The 25,219-nt window shown below is 37.7% G+C and overlaps 1 protein-coding gene across 1 annotated transcript in view; it reads right to left on the bottom strand.

The window, feature by feature from the left end:
- Nucleotides 1–25,219, bottom strand: part of LOC136863150 (endothelin-converting enzyme 2) — a 539,501-nt gene that overhangs the window by 154,667 nt on the left and 359,615 nt on the right. Inside the window, exon 3 of the mRNA XM_067139494.2 lies at nt 15,511–15,669. Within this exon, the coding sequence (XP_066995595.1) occupies nt 15,511–15,669 (159 nt within the window). The remainder of the gene's footprint in view (nt 1–15,510; nt 15,670–25,219) is intronic.

The raw sequence follows: 25,219 nt of genomic DNA, 5'->3' as shown, positions 1-25,219 counted from the left end.
ATCCACAGGATGAAATGCAGCCATTATTCGCACAGTGTCAACCTTCACTAACTGACATCTTACAACAGGTATGGCAAGAGAACTGATCTTCATGCTCTGGGATGAAGAGCTACCCGTACAGACTTGTGGTAAAATGAGAGTGAAAGTCACCCATAGCCATTTTTGACAATGCTATGTACATCATGATTTATTTTTATTTTATTTTACAAGTTGCTTTACACTGGACTGACACAGAGAGGTGTTATGGCGATGGTAGGATAGGAAAGGGCTAGGAGTGGGAAGGAAGCAGCTGTGGCCTTACTTAACGTACAGCCTGGTGTAAAAATGGGAAACCATGGAAAACCATCTTCAGGGCTGCCGACAGTGGGGTTTGATCCCACTTTCTCCCGAATGCAAGCTCACAGATGAGCGCCCCTAACCGTACGGCCAACTCACTCGGTTATCACGGTTTGTACTTCTTTGTTGTACCGTAATCTTCTGTGGAATATGAGGTGACTTAGAGTTTATGGAATACTAATCAGAATCCTGAGGGGTTGTTTTCTTCTGAGTGGTTTATAGTGTTGTGGATCAGGGTTTTGTGTGTACCATGAATTGATGTTCCTGGTTCTCTTGTGATAGCGACTAATCTGGTGAATTTATATTCTGCTTTCTACTGCAGGTATTTGTGCAGTCTGTTAATTTAACAAGTAGCTGTTCATGTTGTCTGGGGTTGCTTTGAATAGCAGGAAAACAGTTATCAGTATATTATTTTCTTGTTGTGTTCAATATGTTATAGAAATATTTTGGCAAATAGGTTTGAAATGGTTTACAGTACAAGTTCCTGTAGTCCCATCCTAGTTTGCAAACCATGGGCAATGGCTGATGGCTCAGTAAGTGGTCCTAAGAGTTGGGATACCAGTAACTATGGAACAGGAGTGGGCATTTCAGACCTACCGGTATTTTCAATCGTTAGCCACCTTGTCTTCTCCATCCACTAGTGGTCTCCAAACTCTTACAGTGAAAAATTCTTGCTGGGTCTATGTATAAATAAGGTCAGCAACCCATTTCACAGAAATTTACCAGCATACTCATAATTTTTTCAGCAGACCTATGGGAGTGATGGAGTCCCCATCCATTTGACAGTCCAGGGACTCCACTAAATCAGCTCGGCAAATGAAATGGAATTCAGTGGGGGTGCTATTAATACCAATAAGGTTTATGGATAGCGTTGCCAGATGCCCAGCTTTTGAACATAAAAAGTAATGTCCTCCTTTGAATGCAAGCCAGATCTGTTATGTCCTCTTTTTACGTGTTTTCACAGTAACTGTTTGAAATTTAATGAAAATGAACAAGTTTTCAAAATATAAATTAGTACTGGAGAACAAGGTAGAGTATTTTCAATTGCCATATCTGTAGCAACTCCAAAGTTACAAAAATTTTGCATCATTATGTCTCATAGTAGCCACTGGGATTCTAATCCCCATCCTCAAGGATTTGACAAAATGACAAAACATTTGAGTAATTTTTCCAAACTCTATGAAACAGAATTTTCTGAGTTCAGACAACTGTTAAACACAATTGTTTTGCATATTGTTCTCTGTTATATAGCTGTGACATTGAAACTTACAACAAAAAGCAACAATAAATTTGTCAAACATACAGAGGCAATGAAACAAAAATCAAAAGTTCAAAGTGCTTCTACTTCAAGTATTAGAAGTATTGCAACAATTGGAAATAGGATCTTCTCAGTGTATTCACCATAAGGAAGAGAAGAACAGAACGATTTTCCCTAAAATGTCTTCTGTTGAAAGTGAAAAGTTTATGGCTGCAGAATTATATAAAACATTTAATTTTATATGACATTATAACAGTTATAAATGTTTATTTATCCAGATTCAGGTACTGCATTAAAATGTTATGTATGGAGAAAAGAAAGGTGCTTTGTACGTTGATATTTGGGAATACTACTTATGGAAGAAAGGAAATTGGATTTTAACATGTTAGGAATTAATGACATTCGGATAAGAAGGAATAGTGGGGAAATGATAGATGATAAAGTGTTAAAAGAGGAAGAGCAAAGTATGGAATGGCACTGTTCATTAGGAAAACTACAGAACACAACACAGTCTGTTAGACATGTAAATGAGCATATCATGTGAGTGAATTTGCTGGTTGCAAGAATTAGAAATAGGATCTCGTCAGGGTATTCACCATGTGGAGGAGAAGAAGAAGAAAATGAAGTGGACATATTTTATGAGAGACTCAGTGCTGTAACAGTCAAGGTCAACAGCAAAGATAATATAGTAGGTACTAGTGAATGATTACAATGCAAAAATTGGAAATAGGAGAAAAGAGTAAATCTGAAGAAGGTATGAATCCTACAAGCAGAATGCTAACTCATTCTTCATAAATACAGCTATTTACTGCTACACAAGAGAGCTCAGGACAAGGAAATTAGATTAGTCAGAAGTACATGAAAATTTCCAATGAATAGATGGTATACAAATCCACTATATCAAAAGAGAATGGCTGGCTTAGCTGCTGTATTAGAAACAACAAGAGAATTTCCTGGAACAATAATGCATAAAAGTGCCAAAAAGGTACACATCCTAGTGGAAAGAAAAGAGTCAAACAAATAATTGTAGAGTCCAAGAGGAAATCATGGGAGGACATTGGAGATAACCTGGAAAGAGAGGCAGGAAGCATGGGAACTCTTCTGGAGCAAAAAAAAAATTTAAAAAAAATAATAATAATAATAATAATTAAAAAATTGATATAGAAGGAAGGAAGGAATCAACAGCAATTTTGATAAATTCAGTGAACTCATGGTAGATACCAAGGAATCACTGGACAGATAGACAAATTTTTTTTTTTAATCTTCTCAGTGTGAAAGGAAATATTTATTGATGAAGTTACAAACTACAGATGATTGGGAGGGGAACAATGATGCAGATCAGTATTGATTGATTGATTGATTGATTGATTGATTGATTGACTGATTGACTGACAATGAAATCATACTCCAGGAATTCCAGCTGATGGTAAATAAACTACAGTGCCACAAAACAGCTGAAATATATGACATTAAACCTGAAATGGTGAAATATAGTGGAAAGGCAGGGATAAAATGGCTTCATAGCATAATATGATTAAAATGTATAATTTGAATAAGGTAATAGGATGAAAGGCATAATTGTACCAATCAACAAGCAAAGAGACAAGGAGTATTGCAATAACTATCAAGGTATTTCTTTGATCAACATATCAGGCAAGGTGTTCATAATGTTTTTGGTTTCATACCTCACTAACTATTTTTACGCTTTTCAGAGACACAAGGGTGACAGGGATTTTGTACCACAGGAGTTTAAGTTAGTAAATTGACTAACACAAGGCTAGTGTATATGACTGAGCCAGGATCAAACCCACCACCTTGCACTCGGAAAGCCATCACTCTAACCAACTGAGCACTCAGATCAACTGGCAAGGTGTTCACTGGCATCTTAGACAAGTGGGTGTGATGAATGGTGAAGAAAAAGTTAGAATTAAAATCAGTATGTATTTAGACTACAGAGCTGTCAGGAGCAAATTTGCATATGTGCTATGTTACTGAAAAATGCTGCAAGAGGAATAGACACATCTAGGAAAAAGACACTGGCCATACTGAAGGTATGTTACTACTGGCAATTAAAGACCCTATGGAACAAAATCCCTGTCACCCTGGTGTCTCTGAAAAGCATCGAAATAGTTAGTAAGATATGAAACCAAAAACATGATGAAAACCTTGCCTGATACATTGATCGAAGAAATACCTTGATAGTTATTGCAATCCTCCTTGTTTCTTTGCTTGTTGATTGGTACAATTACTGCTTTCATCCAATTTACATTACTGTCTTCGTTCCTCACTTATTATTTTTATATTTTACTGACATATCAATGCCGTCCTCCCCTGTGAACCACGTGACCTTGTCACAGTGGGGAGGCTTGCGTGTCCCAACGAAGCAGATAGCCGAGCCGCAGGTGCAACCATATCGGATGGGTATCTGTTGAGAGACCAGACTAAGGAATGATTCATCGAAAGTTGCAAGGGCGGCAGTCTGGATGATTGACTGATATGGCCTTGTAATAATACTTAAACATGGCTTAGCTGTGTTGATACTGCTACAAGGCTGAAAGCAATGGGAAACTACAGCCGTAACTAACTCCCGAGGACATGCAGCTCTCTCTGTATGAATGATGTAGTGATGATGGCTTCCTCCTGGGTAAAATATTCTGGAGGTAAACTAGTCCCCTATTCGGATCTCCGGGTGGGGACTACACGAGAGGAGGCCATCATCAGGAAGATGGATACTGACATTCTGCGAGTCGGAGCGTGGAGTGTTAGAAGTTTGAATCGTTGTGGTAGATTAGAGAATCTGAAAAGGTAGATGGATAGACTAAAGTTAGATATAGTTGGTATAAGTGAAGTACGTTGGCAAGAAGAACAGTATTTTTGGTCAGGTGACTACCGAATTACCAACACAAAATCAAACAGGGGAAATGCACGAATTGGTTTAATAATGAATAAGAAAATAGGGCAGCGGGTAAGCTACTATGACCAGCATAGTGAAAGAATTATTGTTGTCAAGATAGACACCAAACCATTGCTCACCACAATAGTGCAGGTCTATATGCCTACTAGCTCAGCGGATGATGAGGAAATCGAAAGCATATATGAAGAGATAGAAGATTTAATAGAATATGTAAAAGGTGACGAGAATCTAATTGTGATGGGAGACTGGAATGCAGTGGTAGGCCAAGGAAGAGAATGTAATACAGTAGGAGAATTCGGATAGGGACAGAGGAACGAAAGAGGAAGTCGGCTGGTTGAATTCTGCACTGATCATAATTTAGTCCTTGCCAATACTTGGTTCAAATACCACAAACGACGGCTTTATACGTGGATGAGACCTGGAGACACTGGAAGGTATCAAATAGACTTCATTATGATTAGGCAGAGATTCAGAAACCATGTGTTGGATTGCAAAACTTTTCCAGGAGCAGACATGGACTCTGACCACAACTTGTTGGTCATGAAATGCCATCTGAAGCTGAAGAAATTGAAGAAAGGAAAGAATGCAAAAAGATGGGATGTAGACAAGTTGAATGAAAAGAGTGTGAGGGATTGTTTCGAGGAACATGTTGCACAAGGACTAAATGAAAAGGCTGAAGCAAACATAGTAGTAGAAGAAGGGACAGTCCTGAAGAATGGGATCAGTAAGGCTGCTGAAGGAAAGTTAGGAAGAAAGGAAAGATCAACTAAGAAACAATGGATAAATCAGGAGATACTAAATCTGACTGATGAACAATGAAAGTACAACAATACAAAAAAATTAGGAGGGCAGAAAAGAATACATGCAAATAAAGAATGAAGTAGATAGAAAGTGCAGGACAGCTAAGGAAAAATGGCTGAAAGAGAAGTGCAAGGATGTTGAAGGTTGTATGGTCCTAGGAAAGATAGATGCTGCATACAGGAAAATCAAGGAAACCTTTGGAGAAAGGAAATCTAGGTGTATGAATATTAAAAGCTCACATGGAAAGCCACTTCTAGGGAAAGAAGTCAAAGCAGAAAGATGGCAGGAACATATCCAACAGTTGTATCAAGGTAAAGATGTAGATAATTTAGTTCTGGAACAAGAAGAGGCTGTTGATGCTGATCAATCAATCAATACTGTCAATCAATACTGATCTGCATTTAGGGCAGTCGCCCAGGTGGCAGATTCCCTATCTGTTGCTTTCCTAGCCTTTTCCGAAATGATTTCAAAGAAATTGGAAATTTATTGAACGTCTCCCTTGGTAAGTTATTCCAATCCCTAACTCCCCTTCCTATAAATGAATATTTGCCCCAGTTTGTCCTCTTGAATTCCAACTTTATCTTCATATTGTGATCTTTCCTACTTTTATAGACGCCATTCAAACCTATTCGTCCACTAATGTCATTCCACGCCATCTCTCCGCTGACAGCTCGGAACATACCACTTACATGTTATAAACCTCATTCTAGGTCCGTATTGAAAACTTTTTAACAGTTCAACAGTAATAAAGGTGTTTTAATTTATTCCACCTATTCAATACTTATATTTTCACTTATAGTTGTTACATAATTAAATTCTTAGTTACATGGGACATGTTTCGCCCTCAATTAAGGGCATCTTCAGCCTAAATATAATAATCAAAAATACAACTAAATTAAAAGTGGAAGTTAAATACAATCATCAAAAATACAACTAAAATAAAAAGTGGAAGTTAAAAGTTTAGTCTGTTATTAAAATTCGGAACAATAAAAATGTGAAAAATGATAAAATAAAAAGATGCTAATGGAAAACTGTCTTATGATTAAACTATAATCTTGTCGGAGACTTAAACTTCTATTAAAATTCTAATTAAAACAGTTCATATAAAATATTGGAAAATCAAAGTGGTAGTAATAAAAAGCCAACGACATGAGGGCGTGTACACAAGCATGAACTTGATTGTCATGAATACAATCTTTTCAAGGCCGCTGATGAAATTCGTAGCAAGTAAGGCAGAAGCGTCTATTGAAAAATTGTAAGAGGCCGTTAGCACCGGTAGGTAATAAAATGGCTGAATCCTTGCCAGAAAATGTCAACAGATGCAGAAATAAGTTTTCTGTAAGAGAAGGAAAAGAAGAAATAAGAAATTGAACGTAAGGAGAGAATTCAGTCTTACATAATTTTGAAACAGATGAGGACTTACATGTAAGTGGAAGTTTTTATTTGTTAACTACTGTTGAGTTGGTTGCTGCCCGTCTGTTGGCTCTGAGTCTGGTGTTATAACTGTGCTGCAGAGGCGGTAGTGAACTCGGAGGGGAAGGAATAGGGGAGTGCGGAAGGGAGGAGAGGATGGGTGGAGTCAAATGTGACGAGGCTGACAAAGGGGCGGAGTCAACTGCATTGCTGGAAGTAGGCCTAATATCTGTAGGTATGGGAGGAGTATTAGGGTTTGAAGAATTAAATATATTAGGTATCCTAAATTTATTCGAACTAACTGACTTTAATAATTCCGGCATTAATTCATGTAGCATACTTTTATTGTCCGTGGTTTCATTGAGATTCTTTTGCTTATTGTACGTCTGATCTAAATAGATGTATAAACTTTCTAATTCATTCAGCATTCTTCCTTTTTGTATGTTTCTAATTATTGCTAAGTCTTTCTCTATGGATTCAAATCTGTGACCAGTCTCCCTCATATGCAAACTCATCGCTGAGTATTTCCTATGTTTTTCCGCGTTAACATGTTCCATATATCTTGTCATAAAATTTCTCCCAGTCTGTCCAACATATGAAAAATTACACTGAGTACATTTAAGTCTGTATACACCCGATCCTAAATAACGATTCTTATCATAATTAACTTTTTTATGATTAAAGAATATGGACTGGTTAGTATTAGTAGTTCTAAAAGCTATATTAAAATTATGTTTCTTGAATACGCTAGTAATCTGGTGTATAGCTGGATTATTAAAAGTGAATGTAGCATACTCAGTTTTTTTGGTCTTTTCTGTAGATGATACATTTGTAATCATAAACAAAGATGTCACTAATAGTCAAGAAATCTTAAATAAATTAAATGAAATCGAACCTAATTTGAAATTCACGAGAGAGGACGAAGTCGATAACTCATTGAATTTTCTAGATATAACAGTTACGCGTAAGGTTAACACTTTTGATTTCCAAATATTTAGAAAACCGACACAATCATCTACAACTATAAACAATTCCTCTTTACACCCGAGTTCACATAAACAAGCATCTTTTCACAGTCTAATTTATAGAGCACTTAGAATCCCTCTATCTCCCAAGAATTTGAAGAAAGAATTAAATTATATTAGATACCTCGCTAAACAAAATGGTTTCAAAATAGAAATGATCAACAAATTAATAAAATTAAGAACAAATTATCTACGAATCTGATACCAGAAAAGACCAAAAAAACTGAGTATGCTACATTCACTTTTAATAATCCAGCTATACACCAGATTACTAGCGTATTCAAGAAACATAATTTTAATATAGCTTTTAGAACTACTAATACTAACCAGTCCATATTCTTTAATCATAAAAAAGTTAATTATGATAAGAATCGTTATTTAGGATCGGGTGTATACAGACTTAAATGTACTCAGTGTAATTTTTCATATGTTGGACAGACTGGGAGAAATTTTATGACAAGATATATGGAACATGTTAACGCGGAAAAACATAGGAAATACTCAGCGATGAGTTTGCATATGAGGGAGACTGGTCACAGATTTGAATCCATAGAGAAAGACTTAGCAATAATTAGAAACATACAAAAAGGAAGAATGCTGAACGAATTAGAAAGTTTATACATCTATTTAGATCAGACGTACAATAAGCAAAAGAATCTCAATGAAACCACGGACAATAAAAGTATGCTACATGAATTAATGCCGGAATTATTAAAGTCAGTTAGTTCGAATAAATTTAGGATACCTAATATATTTAATTCTTCAAACCCTAATACTCCTCCCATACCTACAGATATTAGGCCTACTTCCAGCAATGCAGTTGACTCCGCCCCTTTGTCAGCCTCGTCACATTTGACTCCACCCATCCTCTCCTCCCTTCCGCACTCCCCTATTCCTTCCCCTCCGAGTTCACTACCGCCTCTGCAGCACAGTTATAACACCAGACTCAGAGCCAACAGACGGGCAGCAACCAACTCAACAGTAGTTAACAAATAACAACTTCCACTTACATGTAAGTCCTCATCTGTTTCAAAATTATGTAAGACTGAATTCTCTCCTTACGTTCAATTTCTTATTTCTTCTTTTCCTTCTCTTACAGAAAACTTATTTCTGCATCTGTTGACATTTTCTGGCAAGGATTCAGCCATTTTATTACCTACCGGTGCTAATGGCCTCTTACAATTTTTCAATAGACGCTTCTGCCTTACTTGCTACGAATTTCATCAGCGGCCTTGAAAAGATTGTATTCATGACAATCAAGTTCATGCTTGTGTACACGCCCTCATGTTGTTGGCTTTTTATTACTACCACTTTGATTTTCCAATATTTTATATGAACTGTTTTAATTAGAATTTTAATAGAAGTTTTAGTCTCCGACAAGATTATAGTTTAATCATAAGACAGTTTTCCATTAGCATCTTTTTATTTTATCATTTTTCACATTTTTATTGTTCCGAATTTTAATAACAGACTAAACTTTTAACTTCCACTTTTTATTTTAGTTGTATTTTTGATGATTGTATTTAACTTCCACTTTTAATTTAGTTGTATTTTTGATTATTATATTGAGGCTGAAGATGCCCTTAATTGAGGGCGAAACATGTCCCATGTAACTAAGAATTTAATTATGTAACAACTATAAGTGAAAATATAAGTATTGAATAGGTGGAATAAATTAAAACACCTTTATTACTGTTGAACTGTTACATACCACTTAGTCGAGCAGCTCTTCTTCTTTCTCTCAATTCTTCCCAACCCAAACATTGCAACATTTTTGTAACACTACTCTTTTGTCGGAAATCACCCAGAACAAATCGAGCTGCTTTTCTTTGGATTTTTTCCAGTTCTTGAATCAGGTAATCCTGGTGAGGGTCCCATACACTGGAACCATACTCTAGTTGGGGTCTTACCAGAGACTTATATGCACTCTCCTTTACATCCTTACTACAACCCCTAAACACCCTCATAACCATGTGTAGAGATCGGTACCCTTTATTTACAATCCCATTTATGTGATTACCCCAGTGAAGATCTTTCCTTATATTAACACCTAGATACTTACAATGATCCCCAAAAGGAACTTTCACCCCATCAACGCAGTAATTAAAACTGAGAGGACTTTTCCTATTTGTAAAACTCACAACCTGACTTTTAGCCCCGTTTATCAACATACCATTGCCTGCTGTCCATCTCACAATATTTTCGAGGTCACGTTGCAGTTGCTCACAATCTTGTAACTTATTTATCACTCTATCGAGAATAACATCATCCGCAAAAAGCCTTACCTCCGATTCCACTCCTTTACTCATATCATTTATATATATAAGAAAACATAAAGGTCCGATAACACTGCCCTGAGGAACTCCCCTCTCAACTATTACAGGGTCAGACATAGCTTCACCTACTCTAACTCTCTGAGATCTATTTTCTAGAAATATAGCAACCCATTCAGTCACTCTTTTGTCTAGTCCAGTTGCACTCATTTTTGCCAGTAGTCTCCCATGATCCACCCTATCAAATGCTTTAGACATGTCAATCGCGATACAGTCCATTTGACCTCCAGAATCCAAGATATCTGCTATATCTTGCTGGAATCCTACAAGTTGAGCTTCAGTGGAATAACCTTTCCTAAAACCGAATTGCCTTCTATCGAACCAGTTATTAATTTCACAAACATGTCTAATATAATCAGAAAGAATGCCTTCCCAAAGCTTACATACAATGCATGTCAAACTTACTGGCCTGTAATTTTCAGCTTTATGTCTATCACCCTTTCCTTTATACACAGGGGCTACTATAGCAACTCTCCATTCATCTGGTATAGCTCCTTCGGCCAAACAATAATCAAATAAGTACTTCAGATATGGTACTATATCCCAACCCATTGTCTTTAGTATATCCCCAGAAATCTGATCAATTCCAGCCGCTTTTCTAGTTTTCAACTTTTGTATCTTATTGTAAATGTCATTGTTATCATACGTAAATTTTATTACTTCTTTGGCCTTAGTCTCTTCCTCTATCTCGATATTATCCTTGTAACCAACAATCTTTACATACTGCTGACTGAATACTTCTGCCTTTTGAAGATCCTCACATACACACTCCCCTTGTTCATTAATTATTCCTGGAATGTCCTTCTTGGAACCTGTTTCTGCCTTAAAATACCTATACATACCCTTCCATTTTCCACTAAAATTTGTATGACTGCCAATTATGCTTGCCATGATGTTATCCTTAGCTGCCTTCTTTGCTAGATTCAATTTTCTAGTAAGTTCCTTCAATTTCTCCTTACTTCCACAGCCATTTCTAACTCTATTTCTTTCCAGTCTGCACCTCCTTCTTAGTCTCTTTATTTCTCTATTATAATAAGGTGGGTCTTTACCATTCCTTACCACCCTTAAAGGTACAAACCTGTTTTCACATTCCTCAACAATTTCTTTAAACCCATCCCAGAGTCTGTTTACATTTTTATTTACCGTTTTCCACCGATCATAGTTACTTTTTAGAAACTGCCTCATACCTGCTTTATCAGCCATATGGTACTGCCTAACAGTCCTACTTTTAAGACCTTCCTTTCTATCACATTTATTTTTAACTACCACAAAAACAGCTTCATGATCACTAATACCATCTATTACTTCAGTTTCCCTATAGAGCTCATCTGGTTTTATCAGCACCACATCCAGGATATTTTTCCCTCTGGTTGGATCCATCACTTTCTGAATCAGCTGTCCTTCCCATATTAACTTATTTGCCATTTGTTGGTCATGCTTCCTGTCATTCGCATTTCCTTCCCAATTGACATCTGGCAAATTAAGATCTCCCGCTACAATCACATTTCTTTCCATGTCGTTTCCCACATAGCTGACTATCCTATCAAATAATTCCGAATCCGCATCAGTGCTACCCTTTCCCGATCTGTACACTCCAAATATATCAAGTTGCCTATTATCTTTAGTAATGAGCCTTACACCTAGAATTTCATGTGTCTCATCTTTAACTTTTTCGTAGCTTACAAATTCTGCTTTCACCAGAATGAAAACTCCCCCTCCCACCTTTCCTATCCTATCTCTACGATACACACTCCAGTGCCGTGAGAAAATTTCTGCATCCATTATATCATTTCTCAGCTATGATTCAACTCCTATTACAATATCTGGTAAATATATATCTATTAAATTACTTAATTCTATTCCTTTCTTTACAATACTTCTACAGTTCAACACTAATAATTTTATGTCATCCCTACTTGATTTCCAGTTCCCTGTTCCCTTATCACTGCTCCCCAGGCCATCGCGTTTCCCTGAATGTACCTCCCTATTACCCTTCCAAACAAATTTCCTAACTTATACGTACCACTGCGGTTTAAATGAAGGCCATCCGAGCGCAGATCCCTTTCTCCTACCCACCCATTAGGATCTAGAAATTTCACTCCCAGTTTCCCACATACCCACTCCATAGTCTCATTTAAATCCCCAATCACCCTCCAGTCAGTATCCCTCCTACACAGTATTCCACTAATAATAATCTCCGCTTTCTTAAACTTCACCCGTGCTGCATTTACCAGATCCCACACATCTCCAACTATGTTGGTACTTGTATCAGCTTGCCTTACGTTGTTGGTACCAACGTGAAACACTACCACCTTCTCCTTCCCCTCCTCCCTCTCTTCTACTTTCCTCAACATCTGCCTCAACCTAATTCCTGGATAACATTCTACCCTGGTTCCCTTTCCTCCACACACTTTCCCCACGTGTCTAACGATGGAATCCCCCATGACCAGAGCCTCAACCCTACCCACCTCATTTGATCCCCTCCCCTCCTGGTCAGCCCTATCTTTCCTGATAGCTGCAGAAGCTACTTCCTCCTCCCTTTTCTCCTTCCCATGACCCTGTTCCACCTGTCTTTTCCTATTCTCTACTCTACATTTCCCTTTCCTACCTTTTCCCTTCCTCCTACTTCCACGCATCTCAGCAACAGTTCCCTGTCCCTCATCTTCCCTCTGTTGTTCTACCTGGAGTGACTCGTACCGATTTCGCACAGACACCTGTCCTGAATTCTGATCCTGAATAGAGCCCTTGGCCTGCAATCTCCTTCCCCTTAGAACATTAGACCACCTGTCTTCTACAACTCTACAAGACGAAGTCTTGGGTAAGGAGTACAAGATGAAAATAAATAAGTCCAAAACAAAAGTAATGGAGTGCAGATGAAATGGGAGACCCAATTTTGAGGTCAGAGTTTGACAGAACTGTGAGCGACCTAAATAGGAACAAGGCACCTGGAATTGATGATATTCCCTCTGAATTACTGACTGCCTTAGGAGAAACCAGCATGGCAAGGTTATTCCATTTAGTGTGTAAGATGTATGAGACAGGAGAAGTGCCATCCGATTTTCGGCAGAATGTTGTTATACCTATTCCCAAGAAAGCCAGTGCTGACAGGTGTGAATACTACCACACCATTAGTTTACTATCTCATGCCTGCAAAATTTTAACACGTATTATTTACAGAAGAATGGAAAAACAAGTTGAAGCGGAGTTGGGAGAAGATCAATTTGGCTTCAGAAGAAATGTAGGAACACGTGAAGCAATCCTGACTTTACGTCTGATATTAGAGGATTGAATCAAGAAGGACAAGCCCATGTACATGGCATTCATAGATATAGAAAAGGCATTCGATAACGTTGATTGGACCAAGCTATTTAAGATTCTGAAGGTGACCGAGATCAGATACCGAGAACGAAGAATTATCTACTATCTGTATAAAAATCAGTCTGCAGTGATAAGAATCGAGGGCTTTGAAAAACAGGCAGCAATCCAGAAAGGAGTGAGGCAAGGCTGCAGTTTGTCCCCCCTCCTTTTCAATGTTTACATAGAACAGGCAGTAAAGGAAATCAAAGAGAAATTTGGACAGAGATTCACAAACCAAGGAGAGGAAATCAAAACCTTGAGATTTGCCGATGATATTGTTATTTTATCTGAGACTGCAGAGGATCTCAAGAAGCTGCTGAATGGTATGGACGAAGTCTTGGGTAAGGAGTACAAGATGAAAATAAATAAGTCCAAAACAAAAGTAATGGAGTGCAGTCGAACGAAGGCAGGTGATGCAGGAAATATTAAATTAGGAAATGTAGTCTTAAAGGAAGTAGATGAATATTGTTACTTGGGTAGTAAAATAACTAACGATGGCAGAAGTAAGGAGGACATAAAATGCAGATTAGCACAAGCAAGGAAGAGCTTTCTTAAGAAAAGATATTTGCTCACTTCGAGCATTGATATAGGAATTAGAAAGATGTTTTTGAAGACTTTCGTGTGGAACATGGCATTGTATGGAAGTGAAACATGGACGATAACTAGGTCAGAAAGAAGGAGAATAGAAGCTTTTGAAATGTGGTGTTACAGAAGAATGCTGAAGGTGAGATGGATAGATCGAATCATGAATGAAGAGATACTGAATCGAATTGGCGAGAGGAGATCGATTTGGCTAAATTTGATGAGAAGAAGAGATAGAATGATAGGACACATCTTAAGACACCCAGGACTTGTTCAGTTGGGTTTTGAAGGAAGTGTAGGTGGCAAGAATGGTAGGGGTAGACCAAGGTATGAATATGACAAGCAGATTAGAGCAGATGTAGGATGCAATAGTTACGTAGAAATGAAAAGGTTAGCACAGGATAGGGTGGCATGGAGAGCTGCATCAAACCAGTCTATGGACTGACGATTCAAACAACACATTAATGCCGTATGAACTATGTAAACATTAGAAGAAAAATTTATCTCAGTTCCACTCCACAAGTACTGTATTTGAAACTTTAATGTATTCTGTAAATTAAAATGTAGAGATAAAATATTTTTACCAAAAAAAAAAAAAAAAGACCAGTTTGTGTGACTATCGCCTACAATGACCGTTTATTGGCGGTCCCTTCAGAGTAATTATATCTGGTTTCGACTGCATTTGGTTCTTAAAATTCTCATGACTGAGCCTCAAACACTTGAGGAAAAGTACATCTTTACATTTGCTGAAAAAACACTTCACAAGAGCACTTAGAAGAGTACCTGTGTTTAACTTCAAGAATATTCCCAACAATTATGGATATTGGAAGTACTGCAGAGATAAGAAAGTACTTCAACCAGCACTGGTTATGCTGGTAGCAGATCTGAAAATGTTATCATCACTTAATTTTTCCCATTTCTGCTTCCATGCGATGTAACTTACATCGTTTACTAGAACGTAATGATTACAATTTTCATTTCAAGAAATAAATTATGAGTAAAAATTACAAGTAAAGATTACTAAAAAGTGTTCGTTGCAAGTAGTTCAAAAACTTTTTACAAAATTACTTCCCATCTCTATCCTGGAACTGGAAATGAAATAATAACGAAGTTAATCCACAAACCTTTGGGCCAAGCAGTGTTCGTTTGGTAGGCCAAGGCCCATCAGGGCTGAAACTCCATAGAATATTTATATTTTGTACATGTGACAGACTCATATTATACCTTATGTCTTCCATTACATTATACATATTAAATGCAAAAACTACTTTTTAACAATTCAAGTCACTTTTATGAATAATATCAACATTTATCAACTCTTAATTAAAAGTTTCTCTACAATTATTTCAAATTTGACATTAACTAAATAATAACTATGGAAGTTCAGCAAATAACCACAAATACTGTAACTACCAATACATAAAACATATACATTCAAAACCAAACAACAATAGAGATAGAATTGTACAATTAAAATAAGAAAGGACCTACCAAGTTCCATAATAAGTTTCCTCAAAGGGCGTTCAGCATCAGCTTCTACGTTATCTAAATTCATGCACGAGTCATAGAGATTCAGCATCTTCCATGGTATAGAACGGGGATCCGTTGGGTAAGGAAGAGTCGTTATCAGCGTCCTCAAATGCTCACGATCTGCAACATAAAATAGTGCTACGATAAGAAACTTTCTTTAAAAATACAGGTATAATAACCGAGTGATAACTGTGTGTCTGTCTATCCCTTAATCCCATTTTCCTGATACGGGATCGGGTACAAGATGGAGTCATGACTTTTACAGCTGTGTGCCCATCATATTACCAACATTAGTTGATGAGCTAATGAAGACGAACTAAATGATTAGGAGAATAGGAGAGGAATTATCCACCTTTCAGTACAAAATAAAATGGAATAAGTAAAAAATTACACCATTTCATATGTATGGGACCAGTTTCGACCTTTGCGTAAGATCATCTTCAGCCATATCATTTAAAATCTGCAAGTTAATAAAACACAAAACATTTAAAACCCAGAAAAAAACAGATCTAGAAACATTATATAGCTGAAGATGACCCTATGCAAGGATTGAAACCGGTCCCATACATATGAAATGGTGCAATTTTTAGTTATTCCATTTAATTTTGTATTGAAAGGTGGATAATTCCTCACCTACTCTCCTGAATACTGTGTCAATATGGATCAAATATAAAATTTCCTACTTACGAAATAAATGATGGTGAATGAAAATGAACAAAGAGATGGAGGAGTCTGCTCTGGGTTATGAATAGGAACTGTCCTGGCATTTGCCTGGAAGTGAAAATGGGAAACCACAGAAAACCATAGTGTGATAACTGATTTTTTAAAAATTAAAGATAAAAGAATTACATGTTATATTAAATGGTATCCTTTTAACCTTCATTGGTTAACTTCTCTGGTTCGAAGTCTACGTGTGTGTAGCATCTTCAACATCATATTTCATCCTAGGTAGGGCTTCACCTTCAGACATACAGGTCGTCTATGGACAATAACTCTACAGACCTTCACCAGGCCTCTTTTTCTTTTTTTTTTTTTTTCTTTGCTTTACGTCGCACCGACACAGATAGGTCTTATGGCGACGATGGGACAGGAAAGGCCTAGGAGTTGGAAGAAAGCGGCCGTGGCCTTAATTAAGGTACAGCCCCAGCATTTGCCTGGTGTGAAAACGGGAAACCACGGAAAACCATCTTCAGGGCTGCCGACCGTGGGGCTTGAACCCACGATCTCCCGGATGCAAGCTCACAGCCACGCACCTCTACGCGCACGGCCAACTCGCCCGGTCACCAGGCCTCTCCGGAGGGGTTTTTGTCACTTGCATTTTCCTCTTGTTTACCCCACTTTCTTCTTATCCTACACTTCCAACATAAAAATTGAAGATCACAGAAATGAGCTCTTCAGGGGCTGAGAAGAAATGAATGCAGAAGAACTGGGATTTATAAGGAGGAAGTTTGAAGACAACAGTGTAAGACTGGGTGAACTGGCCATGCGGTTAGGGGCACGCAGCTGTGAGCTGGCATCTGGGAGATGGTGGGTTCGAACACCCCCCCCTGTCGGCAGCCCTGAAAATGGTTTTCCGTGGTTTCCCACTTTCACACCGGGCAAATGGTGGGACTGTACCTTAATTAAGGTCATGGCCGCTTCCTTCCCACTCCTAGACCTTTCCTATCCCATTGTCGCCATAAGACCTATCTGTGTCGGTGCGACATAAAGCAACTAGCAAAAGAAACAAAAAGAAAAAACCAGTGTATGAAGATGCAGATATTGGCCTCGTCCTTTTTTGTTTTCATGTTTGCCCTTGTCTCCCCTTTCTGTTGCCCACTCTTCTCACACCTACCTATCATAGTGTTTTCTGCCATTATGTTTTCCAATCTCTCGATATATGATATATATATCAGTGACACATAGTCCTGACTTGGAAAATCTCTTAAGGCTATCAAAAAACATTCTTCAGCTTATCCCTGTTATAGCAATCCTGGGGTCCCTGGAGTCATCCTGGCTTATTTTAGGTTTTGACTGGGGGGTTCATGATGTCATCTGTCTTTCCAGGTGAAAATTCCAACCCGAGATACACCAGCATTCAAAGGTTGGCAGTCTACGTGGAAAGCCAGCAATTAAGCCTCAGCACTAATCATGCTTCCCTAGTTAGGTTTATTGAGCAAGAACAATTTCCCTTTCTGCAACAATATTTCTTAAATTATGTATTTCTCTATTGATGATTTCAAACAGGATACATGAAATTATACATTTTTGGTATAATAAAAACTCAGTACTTAATACTTTTAGAAACGGCAGGTATAACTGAATCACTTTTTTTGAAAAGATAACAAGAGATTTTTTTTTAACCCCCAGAGTGAACTCGCATCCATTCTACGTGATTCAAGGTGCCAACATATCATATTCCGTTCATCTATAAAAAGAGACTTTGAACAGTCATTTAGTTTGAAAGGGAATTAAATGCTGCTCATGTTACCCTCTCAAACTAAAACACTGCCAAAGTCTACTGTTGAGTACATTTCCTTCAAAGGTGCTGGCAGTCCTTAAATGCTACTGAGCAAACAGTACATCATATGTCAGCTGGTAAAGTAACTGCACTAACCTTGAATGATAGGCCGATGACAATGTGATTTCATTAGTGCATGAACAAGGTATGAGTATGAACTCGCCAAATAATGCTTCATTTCCTGCTTTGTCTTGCAAACTGTCCATCAATCACAAGAGAATGCTGAAGTACATTCCAACAAAAAATACATACTATTGGTCTGAGATTGTCACCTGGCTGAAAATAGGCCATGCCAAGCCTGCAGAAGATGATTTCTAGTCATGGCAAGTGTATGTCATACCAGTTCAGTTACATTTTCAGTTATGTTTGGTTAGAAAAAAATCATTTTGGTAGAAATTTTTATTTCATTGCCTTGTGTTTAATGTGAAAAGGTAACTTATGCTGAATATTTAAGCAACTATTCTATTAATGTGGAACACACTAAGCAATACAGAACCATTATCTTGTGTATGTAAGAAAAACACAGACATTGTGTAACAATTCTGAATGGGCTTACTTTTGGTGAAGAAACTGGGTTTTTTTTAGTTCTTCCTGTAAAATTTGCAGTTGTGTACATGTTACCTTTTTGAAACAACAGATTCAGTTGTTACAGTTGACTAGAACTATAATGCTGGGAAAGTTTCTAAAGTGGGCATTCTTTTCTAATATAATCCACAATGATATGGAGAAATATTGACAAGTTTGAAAATTAACTTTTATAAAGATATTTTCCAAAATTATTGTACCGGAGGTACACCCACCCCACACATTTCAAATAAGCACCTTTTAGAAGGTTGTTCATAACAGAAACTCTGAAACTCATTTCGGAAATAGTATGGACATTTATCAACAGATGTTGCTACTATCAACTTATGCGCGCCCTCTGGGGTGAGTATGAACTATTAATTTTCAAAGTAATTTTGTGTGTTAGGGTTTCCTAAACTGAATTGTTTATAGTTTGTTTTTGGTGTTCTAAAGTTATCAACACTTCTATCTCTTCCCGCCAACTCAGTATTTCAGCCAGTAAGAAGTTATGTATATTTATTTAAGTAACCAATCAGAGTTTTTGATATTTATTTGACTGTCCAATGAAAATTGGGGGTGCATCAGGGTTTTGGCCCAGAGAAATCTGGAACCTTCCTCTCCGCTATAAAAGTTGGGACCATTCGGGCCATATTGTCCTTGTGATTGCTCCAGTCAAAAGGTTTAGAGTGTGTTCATAGCGGAGGTAGGGGAAAGGGCTGCCTCGTCCATCACCGGGAGGTCCACCAGCTCAAGGTAATGGCAGACTCTGTTTAACCGTTGAAAACTAGTTTGAAGGGAAGGTTTCAAATTCCTTTGTAATGTAACTTAATTTTCTCAATGAAAATTCTCAAACTAGTCTAAAGAACTTAATCAAACTTAGGGAATAAAGAGTGAGAACCCTCTTGCATTCCCTTTCAACTTAATACTGAGGTGACAATTTTGTAACCTTTAAAATCTACCCTTTCATTCTGTAAATTAAAATTTTCTCTCCATCTAGTCACCTCCGCAGTATAGGCTAAGCCTCTGTAATGTCGGGCCATAAGCCCACCTAGGGTTTTAATGATGTTCTGGTGAATTCCAAAAGAGTGCAAGTGTACGTCTCCTAACATTTTGATTTTTGGTCAGTAACTTTAACATTTTGTTTTTAACTAAGGCCACGTGGAATGGGTACTTGTTACCCCTGTTAAAGTCAACTTCTATTTTTTTCATTTTTTGTCTTGGTAAATCAGACTGTTGAGCGATTAAGACAGTGTCTACTATTTGGTTTTGTTAAATGTATGTAGGTGCCTTAATAGGCCTGGAACTTGTAATTTTGGAGGTTAGGCTCCTAGGAAGTAATTGTGTAGAGCAAAGATGCTCGTCCTACTGGTGTAAAATTTAGAGCTCAATCCCCTTGAGTATATATTGAAAGGAGCAATGGTGCTCTTGTTAAATTGATAACTAGGGAGCTTCAAGCTCATTGTTTTAAATTGTTGTTGATTTTACTCAAGCTCACGAGGCAGGCCTTGTACCTGATTAATTGTTATTTGCTTAGCAAAGTGTAATATTTAAAATTTGAAAAGTAACAACAGATCAAAGGAAGAAATTTAATCACAAATTTTTAAAGTTTTATATTAATCTTCCATCTTTTCTATATCCACCTATTCATGCCCGCAACTTCTTTCACCTATGCATTCCACAGAATCCCCAGAACAATTATTAAAATTTATATTAAAATTATTAAAATCAGAATTCAGGACAGGTGTCTGTGCGAAATCGGTACGAGTCACTCCAGGTAGAACAACAGAAGGAAGGTGAGGGACAGGGAACTGTTGCTGAGATGTGTAGAAGTAGGAGGAAGGGAAAAGGTAGGAAAGGGAAATGTAGAGTAGAGGATAGGAAAAGACAGATGGAACAGGGTCATGGGAAGGAGAAAAGGGAGGAGGAAGTAGCTTCTGCAGCTATCAGGAAAGATAGGGCTGACCAGGAGGGGAGGGGATCAAATGAGTTGGGTAGGGTTGAGGCCCTGGTCATGGGGGATTCCAGACATGTGGGGAAAGTGTGTGGAGGAAAGGGAACCAGGGTAGAATGTTATCCAGGAATTAGGTTGAGGCAGATGTTGAGGAAAGTAGAAGAGAGGGAGAAGGGGAAGGGGAAGGAGAAGGTGGTAGTGTTTCACGTTGGTACCAACAACGTAAGGCAAGCTGATATAAGTACCAACATAGTTGGAGATGTGTGGGATCTGGTAAATGCAGCACAGGTGAAGTTTAAGAAAGCAGAGATTGTTATTACTGGAATACTGTGTAGGAGGGATACTGACTGGAGGGTGATTGGGGATTTAAATGAGACTATGGAGTGGGTCTGTGGGAAACTGCGAGTGAAATTTCTAGATCCTAATGGGTGGGTAGGAGATAGGGATCTGGGCTCAGATGGCCTTCACTTAAACCGCAGTGGTACGTGTAAGTTAGGAAATTTGTTTGGAAGGGTAATAGGGAGGTACATTCAGGGAAACAGGGTGGCCTAGGGAGCGGTGATAAGGGAACAGGGAACTGGAATTCAAGTAGGGATCACATAAAATTGTTAGTGTTAAACTGTAGAAGTATTGTAAAGAAAGGAATAGAATTGAGTAAATTAATAGATATATATTTACAAGATATTGTAATAAGAGTTGAATCATGGCTGAGAAATGATATAATGGATGCAGAAATTTTCTCACGGAATTGGAGTGTGTATCGTAGGGATAGGACAGGAATGGTTGGAGGGGGAGTACTCATTCCGGTGAAAGAAGAATTTGTAAGCTACGAAAAGTTAAAGATGAGAGACATGAAATTCTAGATGTAAGGCTCATTTCTAATGATAATAGGCAACTTGATATATTTGGAGTGTACAGACCGGGAAAGGGTAGCACTGACATGGGTTCAGAATTATTTGATAAGATAATCAGCTATGTAGGAAACGACATGGAAAGAAATGTGATTGTAACAAGAGATCTGAATTTACCAGATGTCAATTGGGAAGGAAATGCGAACAACAGGAAGCATGACCAACAAATGGCAAATAAGTAAATATGGGAAGGGCAGCTGATTCAGAAAGTGATGGAACCAACCAGAGGGAAAAATATCCTGGATGTGGTGCTGATAAAACCAGATGAGCTCTATAGAGAAACCGAAGTAACAGATGGTATTAGTGATCATCAAGCTGTTTTTGTCGTAGTTAAAAATAAATGTGATAGAAAGGAAGGTCTTAAAAGTAGGACTGTTAGGCAGTACCATATGGCTGATAAAGCAGGCATGAGGCAGTTTCTAAAAAGTAACTATGATCGGTGGAAAACGGTAAATAAAAATGTAAACAGACTCTGGGATGGGTTTAAAGAAATTGTTGAGGAATGCGAAAACAGGTTTGTACCTTTAAGGAAGGTAAGGAATGGTAAAGACCCACCTTATTATAATAGAGAAATATGAGACTAAGAAGGAGGTGCAGACTGGAAAGGAATAGAGTTAGAAATGACTGCATAAGTAAGGAGAAATTGAAGGAACTTACTAGAAAATTGAATCTAGCAAAGAAGGCAGCTAAGGATAATATGACGGCAAGCATAATTGGCAGTCATACAAATTTTAGTGAAAAATGGAAGGGTATGTATAGGTATTTTAAGACAGAGACAGGTTCCAAGAAGGACATTCCAGGAATAATTAATGAACAAGAGGAGTGTGAATGTGAGGATCTTCAAAAGGCAGAAGTATTCAGTCAGCAGTAGTAAAGATTGTTGGTTACAAGGATAATGTCCAGATAGAGGAGGACACTAAGGCTAAAGAAATATTAAAATTTACATATGATAACAATGACATTTACAATAAGATACAAAAGTTGAAAACTAGAAAAGCAGCAGGAATTGATAAGATTTCTGGGGATATACTAAAGACAATGGGTTGGGATATAGTACCATATCTGAAGTACTTATTTGATTATTGTTTGGTCAGAGGAGCTATACCAGATGAATGGAGAGTTGCTATAGTAGCCCCTGTGTATAAAGGAGAGGTTGATAGACAAAGCTGAAAATTAGAGGCCAGTAAGTTTGAGATGCATTGTATGTAAGCTTTGGGAAGGCATTCATTCTGATTATATTAGACATGTTTGTGAAATTAATAACTGGATCGATAGAAGGCAGTTCGGTTTTAGGAAAGGTTATTCCACTGAAGCTCAACTTGTAGGATTCCAGCAAGATATAGCAGATATCTTGGATTCAGGAGGTCAAATGGACTGTATCACGATTGACCTGTCTAAAGCATTTGATAGGGTGGATCATGGGAGACTACTGGCAAAAATGAGTGCAACTGGACTAGACAAAAGAGTGACTGAATGGTTTGCTATATTTCTAGAAAATAGGTCTCAGAGAATTAGAGTAGGAAAGGTTTTCTTTACCGTGTAATAATTAAGAGGGAAATTCCTCAAGGCAGTATTATCGGACCTTTATGTTTTCTTATATATATAAATGATATGAGTAAAGGAGTGCAATCAGAGGTAAGGCTTTTTGTGGATGATGTTATTTTCTATAGAGTAATAAATAAGTTACAAGAATGTGAGCAACTGCAACGTGACCTCAATAATGTTGTGAGATGGACAGCAGGCAATGGTATGTTGATAAACGGGGTTAAAAGTCAGGTTGTGAGTTTCACAAATAGGAAAAGTCCTCTCAGTTTTAATTACTGCGTTGATGGGGTGAAAGTTCCTTTTGGGGATCATTGTAAGTATCTAGGTGTTAATATAAGGAAAGATCTTCATTGGGGTAATCACATAAATGGGATTGTAAATAAAGGGTACAGATCTCTGCACATGGTTATGAGGGTGTTTAGGGGTTGTAGTAAGGATGTAAAGGAGACGGCCTATAAGTTTCTGGTAAGACCCCAACTAGAGTGTGGTTCCAGGATTACGTGATTCAAGAACTGGAAAAAATCCAAGCAAAAGCAGCTCGATTTGTTCTGGGTGATTTCCAACAAAAGAGTAGCGCTACAAAAATGTTGCAAAGTTTGGGCTGGGAAGAATTGAGAGAAAGAAGAAGAGCTGCTCGACTAAGTGGTATGTAATACCAATATAATGGTCCGTTATTGGACATTATAAATTTTCCAGCCAACTCATTCTTGGTTGCCTGCGTTTCACACTCGTGTGCTAAGTTGGGCTCGTCTGTTGGGACTTAGCACACCTCCCAAGACGCAAGGCTAGTGCATACTGTGGAGGCCACTGCATAGGCTACTTGAAGCCACCAGCAGTGCACATGCACTATGAGAGCTATGTCTCATTTCCAAAAATTGATGCCTCCCTGGCCATCAGATGATATAGATGTTGATTCCCATAGGGAACTTAAAATATTTGTCCTGAATGAGTAAATTTATCATTATATTGGTATTATAAATGAATGAGTTAGTTGGAAAATTTATAATGTCCAATAACGGACCATTATATTAGTATTATAAATTTACTCATTCAGGACAAATATTTTTACGTTCCCTATGGGAATCAACATCTATAAGTGCTATGTTCCGAGCTGTCAGCGGAGAGATGGCATAGAATGACATTAGTAGATGAATAAGTTTGAGTGGCGTTTATAAAAGTAGGAAAGATCACAATATGAAGATAAAGTTGGAATTCAAGAGGACAAACTGGGGCAAATATTCATTTATAGGAAGGGGAGCTAGGGATTGGAATAACTTACCAAGGGAGATGTTCAATAAATTTCCAGTTTCTTTGAAATCATTTAGGCAAAGCCTAGGAAAACAACAGATAGGGAGTCTGCCATCTGGGCGACTGCCCTAAATGCAGATCAGTATTGATTGACTGATTGATTGATTGATTGATTGATTGATTGGATTGATTGATTGATTGATTGATTGATTGATTGATTGATTGATTGATTGATTGATTGATTGATTGATAAAAAATGAATTCTATAACAAATAATTAAGCTGGAGCAATACAATCTAACTTTTTGAAATCTGCTGAATGCTATAGAAAATTGCATAATGAGAGGATTGTTCTACTTAAAAACTAATAGCTAGTACTAAAATCCTGCGTATGCATTTTTCTGCAGCAAGAAGTAATTCTGTCAAGAGTTGGGAAGTCTACTTTCAGTCACTTCAAAGTCATTTCTACAGCAATTATTTGGGAAATTAACAATAGTTTTAAGACAATGTCGACAAACATTAATCTGAATACAACAATAGAACAAAACAGCCATGGCCTATTGTCTGGAGTAAGTCTTCTTCATACAGTTTAGAACATAAAAAATTCTAGTACCGTATTTATTACAATATTTCTCATTCTTAAGGCTTGGTCAAGATGGTCAGTTGTAGTGACCTTGTTAGTTCAAAACATCTCCGTAAGTAGAACTAATGTCATATAGGCATTGAGACAGCCTCATTTTTTATGTGACTCTACTCTCTGCATACTGTATATACTACACCATTACTGATCAAATTATTCTACTGTAACTCAATTCTTTTTTTTTTCCCTGAGCTTGATATCTGCAGTCGCTTAAGTGTGGCCAGTATCCAGTATTCGGGAGATAGTAGGTTCGAACCCCACTGTCGGCAGCCCTGAAGATGGTTTTCCATGGTTTCCCATTTTCACACCAGG

The sequence above is a fragment of the Anabrus simplex genome, chromosome 2 (assembly GCF_040414725.1).
Source record: "Anabrus simplex isolate iqAnaSimp1 chromosome 2, ASM4041472v1, whole genome shotgun sequence".
Taxonomy (NCBI): Eukaryota; Metazoa; Arthropoda; class Insecta; order Orthoptera; family Tettigoniidae; genus Anabrus; species Anabrus simplex.
This window is presented reverse-complemented; position numbering and strand designations above follow the sequence as displayed.